Source organism: Sapajus apella, unplaced genomic scaffold (genome assembly GCF_009761245.1).
Source record: "Sapajus apella isolate SASKATOON/1434 unplaced genomic scaffold, GSC_monkey_1.0 scaffold2644, whole genome shotgun sequence".
Classification (NCBI taxonomy): domain Eukaryota; kingdom Metazoa; phylum Chordata; class Mammalia; order Primates; family Cebidae; genus Sapajus; species Sapajus apella.
In genome coordinates, this window is record NW_022439570.1 from 1 (window position 1) to 7,938 (window position 7,938).

Here is a 7,938-nt window from a genome sequence, read left to right on the forward strand (position 1 = left end):
TTGACCTCGTGATCCACCCGCCTCGGCCTCCCAAAGTGCTGGGATTATAGGCGTGAGCCACTGCGCCCGGCCGAGAGTGAAACTCTTAAAATAAAAAAATAAACCAGGGTCTCACTCTATAGCCCAGAGTCAGTGGCATGATCATGGTTCACTGCAGCCTCGACCTCTTGGGCTCAAGCTGTCCTTCTGCTTTGGCCTCCCGTGAAGCTGGGACCACCATACCCGGATTTCTGTTGCCCGGACTGGAATGCAGTGGTACTCTCTCCGGTCACTGCAGCGTCTGCCTCCCAGGTCCAAGTGATTCTTTTGCCTCAGAATAGGCATGTAACACCACACCAGGCTAATTTTTTTTTTTTTTTTTTTTGAGACGGAGTTTCGCTCGTTACCCAGGCTGGAGTGCAATGGCACGATCTCGGCTCACAGCAACCTCCGCCTCCTGGGTTCAGGCAATTCTCCTGCCTCAGCCTCCTGAGTAGCTGGGATTACAGGCACGCGCCACCATGCCCAGCTAATTTTTTGTATTTTCAGTAGAGGTGGGGTTTCACCATGTTGACCAGGATGGTCTCGATCTCTTGACCACGTGATCCACCCGCCTGGGCCTTCCAAAGTGCTGGGATTACAGGCTTGAGCCACCGCACCCGGCCCAGGCTAATTTTTGTATTTTCAGTAGAGACAGGGTTTCATCATGTTGGCCAGATCTCAAGTGATCCACCTGCCTTGGTGTCCCAAAGTGCCACCTAGACCGGCTGATACCCTGTCTTTAAAAAACAAACACAGAAAAATGGCCGGGTGCGGTGGTTCACGCCTGTAATCCCAGCATTTTGGGAGGCTGAGGTGGGTGAACCACGAGGTCAGGAGTTCAAGTCCAGCCTGACCAACATGTTGAAACCTCCTCTGTACTGAAAATATATAAATTAGCTGGAAGTGGTGGCAGGTGCCTGTAATCCCAGCTACTTAGGTGGCTGAGGCAGGAGAATCACTTGAACCTGAGAGGTGGGGGTTGCACTGGGCCAAGATCACATCACTACACTCCAGCCTGGGCAACAGAATGAGACTCTAGCTCAAAAAAAAAAAAAAAAAAAAGGGGGGCAGCTGAGCCCTGCCTTGGAGTCGCCCCAGCTTGCAGGAATGAGGCCACTGGTGTTGGTGAGCTCACCTGTTTACTTGCCTGTCTTCCCAGAGGAGGATCCAGGCATCCTGGGGCAGAGACAGACCCCACAGGAGCAGCCCCCTCAAAAATCCCCTCACAGAGTCACTGGCAACAACGTGGTTCTGCACCAACAGGGTGGGGACAGCTCCTTATTTGGTGACAGAAAACCAGAACTCAGGCACACACAGCAGGTTTTCTGACTTTTATTAAATCCTTACAAAACAGAATAGAAAATTCCGGCATTGACAGTTGGTGTAAAGGAAAACTTCTGAGTTCTATCAGTTCACCTGGTACAATGGAATTAAAGTGCTTGGATGTTTTTCCCCCACTTTAAAAAAACTTTGAGTTTTTTTTTTTTTTTTTTCTTTTAAAAACATCGTTAACATTGACACATGGCTGTTCCTTTCCCCAGCGCTGGGAGCTGGCCTGGGCATCCCAGGATCTCTGCTCATTCACAGTATGGTTCTGACAAGTCCTCCAGGTCACATGTGGACGTGACAGGGGCGGGGGAGGGGGACTGGAAGAGGATGTGACTGTCCCACCTTCAGGAAAAAAAAAAGCTGCTAGCCACTCAGCTTTCGAGCTGGGATGGCTGTGGGCGCCTGTAGCAGGCGGGGGTGTTTGCTATTTCTTTTATACAAAAAGGCAGAGAATCCCCCATTGCAAAATATGGAATCACTGACGGGCAGGACATGATGGCGGAGGGGGGCGGCCTTCCCCATCTCCCTGGGGTCTTTGGAAGGGGCAGTCCACAGATACGGGCAGTGGGGGGGACCAGGGAGGGCACAGCACCTCCACAGCCACCAGACTGTGACCATCGTAGGAGATTTGGGAGGAGCAGTGGGGCTGGGCAAGCCCCCCCACAGGCCACCCCCCCGCCGACATTCAAGTATTCTTCAAGAACAGGGAAGCAAAGTCAACCGATGTTTTTTCTTTCTTAAAAAAAAAAGAAACAACTAAACATGACGAACAATCCCGACCGCGGATTTAGAAGCCAGAGGGGCTGCCCCAGGTGTGGAGTTGGGGGGGCCGCTGCCCTCGATGCCACCTGCCACCACAGCCTCGCACTCAGAAGTGGAACCTTGTATTGCATAGAACGAACCCACCCTTGGGAAGGGGTGGCAGGACCCGCAGCCCCCAGGGGTCAGAGCGTGGAGGGTGGGGGGCAGACACCCCCAATTCCTGGGTGCCTGAAGGGAGGCTGAGGCCACTTTCCTGAAGGCGGCAGGCCTAAAACGCTGCCCTGAGGGTGGGGATTCGGCCAGACCCCAGGGTCTGAGCCCAGATCGAAGGGCGAGGATGGACCTGGCAGAGCTTCTGTGCCAGGCCTGAGGAGCGGCGCGAGGCAGGACGTGGCCACGGTCAGACTGAGCCCTGAGAAGGGGCACCGGGTGCCCAGAGGGGGTGTCTTCGGGACCCCCACGTTGGCTGACAGTGCCTGTCCAGCCCCTCTGCCTGCAGTGGTGGAAGTGACTGCGGGCCGGGTGGGGCTCCTGCGGTCTCAGGCCCTGGCGCAGTGGGGAGGGTAGCGGCGAGCCCCCGGGGTCAGCTGCAGCTTAAGGTCAAGGTTGGAGGCTGAGTTGGGCCACCATGGGTCCTGGACAGATGGGCCTGGCAGGATGCCCGATTGTCAACTATCACAGGGACGAAGCAGGTGCGGGTGAGGGGCTGGGGTATCCGGTGGAGTGGGGTGGGTCGACTGCCCTCCACCTGCCCGCCTGGCCCATCTGGAGACAGGCATCCTCTCTCCTCCCGACCAAGCCACCAGGGGTGCCCTCAGGGTGAGGAATAGAAGGGAAGGATCTGTCCCTGAAATACTGCAGGTGGGAGGACACTCGGCAGGGTCCCGTTTCCCTCCCCACCTCTGGAAGATGGCCAACGCTGCTCTCCTGTCGCTGCAAGCCACGTGGGCAGGTGGCGGGCGGCGCAGGTGACCTGGGACACCTTGAGTTCAGGTGAGCGGGCCAGGGGGCCGGGGAATGGACAAGCCCAGCCCCAAACCCTCTGCCCACCTCCCCGGGTGACTGCATTGCTTTTAACAATCAAAAGGAGAAAAAATAAAGGGCAGGGGGCAGAAACGGGGAAAAAAAAACAAACCCAAAAGCAAAAACCTTCTATAAAACGGCCCCTCAGCTGAGCTTAGTGCCTGGGAATCCAGCCGGAGGAGAGGCAGCCCGCTGGACACCAGCTGGAGATAGCTTAAAAAACCTTTCGATTTGATCTGGGGACAGGCGACCTATATACAGAGGGAGACGGGAGGGTCAGGCGCGGTCTCCCACCAACACCACGGGGGCCGAGGACAGGCTGGCCCTTTGCCGCCGCTGGGCCAGCTTGGACTCAGAGGGCGGGGACAGCTGCAGGCAGCGTGAGGTAGCTCGGACCAGGACGGGCTGGCCCTGCCCCGCAGCCTCCTCCTCCGCCAGGTCCTCGTCGCGCTGGGCCAGCTGCCGGTTCATGGCAATGGCCTCTGCTGCGAAGGACGTGAGGTCTTTGGCACAGCTGTTCCTGGTAAACAAGGTGGGGCAGGTGGTCACCCAGAAGGCACCCCTTAGGAGACCCCTGGAGTCTGTGCAAAGCTTTGGACAAAGAGGCTGTCTGTCCCCTTCCCAGCCCCCTTGACGCCAGAGCCCTGCCGGAAGCACCATTGAGTCATCCGGCACTTGCCTGCCTCCCTGACCCCAAAGAGGCTTTCTGGGTCTTTCACAAGCACCTTAACTTGGAAACCCTGCCCCCTGGACCCGGGCCTCACCTCTGCAGGACCATGGGAGTGGGCAGGGTGTTCTCCGGGGCGCACTGCAACGAGAGTGGGGGAGGCAGGGCTGGAGAGCAGCCAGGGCGCTGACAGGGTATCCGGCCAAGGGACGGACGCCATGCCCACCCCGTCACCAGGACCCGACCTGAGACCAGGAGTGCAGCCGAGTGCCCCATGAGCCAAGTCCCCCGCCCCAAGGTCTCTATGGGGAGGCTCCATGTCCATCTGCCCAGGGAACAGGAGGCTGAGCCAGGCTGGCACTGCAAGACCCAGTGAGGGTGAGGGGCTGAGCCCCAAGCCCCACCTCCCCCAGCTGTTCCCAGCCCAAACCACCTCTGCCCTGCTCAACCCACAGGTCTCTGGATGCTCCTGGGAGGGGTATGGAGGTCCCCAGCCCCTCGCCTGGAGAGAGTGACCCCAGCTGCTATTCTTAGTAAATCCTCACTCCCTGGGGTGGCAGCTCTGCACAGATGACCTCTGGCAGTAAACACCCAACTGCTCCCAGATTGGAAGCCACAGAGGATGGGTGGAGGTGGGGCGTGGGCCTGAGACCTAGGCCAGGCTGGGCCGGGGTCTATGTCGGCTGGGCTAGCTGCCGGCCTGACTCCAGCTTGCTGCTGGGCACAGGTCCCCACCACCCTCCAGATTACTTGAGTAACTGCTCCTGGGAGCTGCCGGGCCAGCGGGCACCGTGCATGCAGTGAGGATTTCGGCTGCACCCCTCATCCCAAGCCTCAGTGCATCTTGGGGTGCCCAGGTTACACCCTCGGGGCTTGCCATGTTTGCTGAGGCCGCCCCCATGCCCTCCCTGCCCTCAGGGCTGGCACTAACCCCCTGAACCCAGGGGTGCTGCAGGACTTGGGCGGCGCTCAGCCTCTGCTTGGCGTCGCGGACGAGCAGCTTGGAGATGAGGTCTTTGGCGGCGCAGGAGATGTGGGCCCAGTCCTTGTCGGGAAACTCGTACTTGCCCTCCTGGATGCTCTCAAACAGCATGTTCTGGGGGCGCAGAACACGGGGGTCAGCTGCATGACCGAGAGCATCCACACGGTAAACCTGGACTGGGGGCAGGGTAGCTTAGACCTGCCCCAGGGCCTGGATACTGAGGGCTGACACATGGCTCCATCAGAACCACAACTACCGAGACCTTAGGCCACGCATGCAAGGGGGAGAGGGGACTGGGAGCTGGATCCGGAGAGTCAGCTCTACCCAAGTAGACCTGGATTTCAAAAAGGCAGCTATGGGGGACCTGGTTACAGGGGTCACAGACCACAGATGCTGAGCCCTGACACTTGGGCAGGTGGCCTGAGCCTGATCCCCCCAAACCAGGGACCTCACTCCACCTCTCAGATCTCTCAACCCTGTCTTGCTTTTCCCTTGGGCAAGCAAAGCTGAAAAGCCATCGAGAACGTGGAGAACAGGGGGGCACTGCCCTACGGATGGCATCAGGGAGCAGGGCGTACAGGGCAGGTCCCTGGGGTGCGGGGGGCGCACAAGGCAGGGCTCCTGGGGTCAGAGGGCGCACAGCTCAAGTTCCTGGGGTGGTCAGGGGGCAGGTCCCCAGGGGTGGCTGCGCAGGGCAGGCCCGTAGGGAAGTGTGAGCGCCTGGCACACCTGGCAGGCAGGGCAGGCCTCGCCGCGGTCCCAGCCACAGTCACTGCCACAGCGGCCCACAAAGGGTGGGTAGCCGCTGAGCAGGATGTACAGGATGACGCCCAGGCTCCACAGGTCGCAGCGCTTGTCGTAGATGCTGGCCTCCTCGCTGAAGGCCTCCACCACCTCCGGGGCCATGTACTCCGCCGAGCCGCACTGCGGGCGGGGGAAGGGCGCGTCAGCCGGGGCTTCCCGGCATCACGTGGGGCTCCAGCATGGGTAACTGCGGGTCACCTGCGCTGGCAGCTCGGACCCGCCCGACCAATCAGCGGCTGCCGGGAACGTGCCCCGCCCAATCAGCAGGTGCGGAGTTCGCCCCGCTCTGGCCGCAGCCCCGCCCCACCCGGCCAAACAGCGGCGGGGGTTGGCGCCTGCCCGAGGCCCCGCCCCGTCTCCCCTGCCAGCCAATCAACGGCTGTTGCTAGGCGGAAGCCCGAGCTCCGCGGCCTCGGCTCCGCAAGGTTACACAACCGCAGAGCGGGCGGCCGCGCCCCCAGCCCTCCCCGACCCTGACCGCGGGCCTCACCGGGGTGAGCAGCTCCGGGGTGGAGATGGGGGAGCAGTCCCCGTTGAGTTTGATGCCGCTGCCCAGGTCGAAGTCACAGATCTTCACGGGGGAGACCTACGAGGGGCCAAAGAGGACGTGAGCGGCCCCACGCGGCCCGCCCTCCAGCGGGGCCACCTGCCGGAGCTGGCCTACCTGGTTGGGGTGCTCACAGAGGATGTTTTCCGGCTTTAGGTCCCTGTGGGCGATGCCTGGGGGAGAAACCACAGAACCACAGGGGGTGAGGGGCTGGGGATCTCCCAGGAGTCCTTAGCAAGTGACCCTAGGGGACCTCGGGTGGGCTCACCACCCACCTTTGTTGTGCAAAAAGTCCAAGGCACTGGCCACGTCCTGCACCACCACGCTGGCCTCCAGCTCGTTGAAATGCCGGCGCTTATGGATGTGGCTCAGGATGGAGCCTGGGCAGGCAGGGGGAACACACAGGTCACCTCCGAGTCCCCTCAATGCCTGCCCCCACCTCCACTTTGGCGGGGACGCCCCCACACCGGCTTCCTCCAGCCCAAAGGCCTCGCCCCTGAGCCACCATTTATTTGGGCAGGACACTCAGACCCCACAAGCCCCCTCTCTCCAGGTGACACTAAGCCCCCACCCCGTAAGGACCCAGCTGGAAATACCTCCCCCAGCTCTCTCCCTCCCCCCAGCCTGGAGGCCCCCGCGTACCTCCCCGCATCTTCTCAAATACCAGGTAGAAGCGGTCCTCCTCCTCGAAGAACTCAATCAGCTCTAGAACGTTCCTGGGTGGGGGTGGGGGAGCAAGAGAGGAGCTCAGGCTTCCTGAGGTCCCTGGGTACCTGCTGCCCAGCCTAGGAGGGGTCTGTCCGCCAGAGACTGGGACTGGGGTAATGGGCCCACTTCACGCTGCCCACCTGGAGCTGCCAACCAGCCTGCTTCAGGGAGGGGAACATAGGGCCTGGGAATCTGGGCGCCCTACAAATGCTTGCTGGGATGATGTGGTGTTCAGGCTGAGGCCAGTGCCATGGAAAGGGTGGGTCACCTACCTGTGTCCCTGGCACTGGTACAGCATCTCCACCTCCCGGAAAACCCTGCTCCGAATGTGGCCTGGCTGCTTCTCAATGATCTGAAATGGGCGAGGGGACACAGCACCTGGGTGAGCGGGAGGCTCAGGGCAGAGAGGGGCAGGCCAGAAACTCCACTGCCACGCCTGGAACTCACCACACTCACACCCTGCAGCTCTAGAGAGCAGGGCTCACGCCTGTCATCCCAGCACTTCGGGAGGCTGAGGCAGGAGGATCTCTTGAGCCCAGGAGTTCTGAGACCAGCCTGGACAACAGAGCCAGACCTCATCTCTTCAAAACGCTTTTTAAGTTAGTAGTGAGCTATGGTGGCACCACAGCCTGGGTGACAGCCAGACCCTGTCTAATTAAAAAAAAAAAGAGAGAGAGCAAGTCAGGGACAGGAAGGAAAGAAAGAAGACCGGGCGCGGTGGCTCAAGCCTGTCATCCCAGCACTTTGGGAGGCCGAGACGGGCAGATCCCGAGGTCAGGAGATCGAGACCATCCTGGCCAACATGGTGAAACCCCGTCTCTACTAAAAATACAAACATGAGCTGTAATGTTTGCCTGTAATCCCAGCTACTCAGGAGGCTGACGCAGGAAAGCAGAGATGGCGCCACTGCACTCCAGCCTGGCGACAGTGAAACTCCATTGAAAGGAGGAAGAGATGAAGGAGAGGAAGCAGAGGAAGAGAGAAGGAAGGAAGGGAGAGAGGGAAGGAGGGAGGAGAAGAGAGAGAGAAAGGACAGAAAGAAAACAGAAAAGCCAGTGGGCCAGCTCTCCACCTGCAACCCTGACAGCTCTCCGA

The 7,938-nt window shown here is 60.2% G+C and overlaps 1 protein-coding gene across 1 annotated transcript; it reads right to left on the reverse strand.

Annotated features, from left to right (window-relative positions):
* Nucleotides 1–1,337: 1,337 nt before the first annotated feature.
* Nucleotides 1,338–7,199, reverse strand: LOC116547314 (MAP kinase-interacting serine/threonine-protein kinase 2). Its single transcript, XM_032273300.1, has 9 exons — nt 7,116–7,199; nt 6,778–6,851; nt 6,411–6,515; nt 6,253–6,308; nt 6,079–6,174; nt 5,514–5,708; nt 4,734–4,898; nt 3,900–3,943; nt 1,338–3,655 (listed from the first exon to the last, which is right to left on the reverse strand). Exons 1-9 carry the CDS (start codon nt 7,139–7,141, stop codon nt 3,412–3,414), a joined length of 1,005 nt encoding a protein of 334 aa, XP_032129191.1. The 5' UTR covers nt 7,142–7,199; the 3' UTR covers nt 1,338–3,411.
* Nucleotides 7,200–7,938: the final 739 nt, after the last annotated feature.

Excerpts from the sequence above, each read along its gene's own strand:
- LOC116547314 (XM_032273300.1), bottom strand. The coding sequence starts at position 7,141 with ATGCTGTACCAGTGCCAGGGACACAG. Across the intron at positions 4,899-5,513 it reads AGGCCTGCCCTGCCTGCCAG|AACATGCTGTTTGAGAGCAT; the intron begins GTGTGCCAGGCG and ends CTGCGCCCCCAG. Across the intron at positions 3,944-4,733 it reads AGCACCCCTGGGTTCAGGGG|TGCGCCCCGGAGAACACCCT; the intron begins GTTAGTGCCAGC and ends CTCTCGTTGCAG.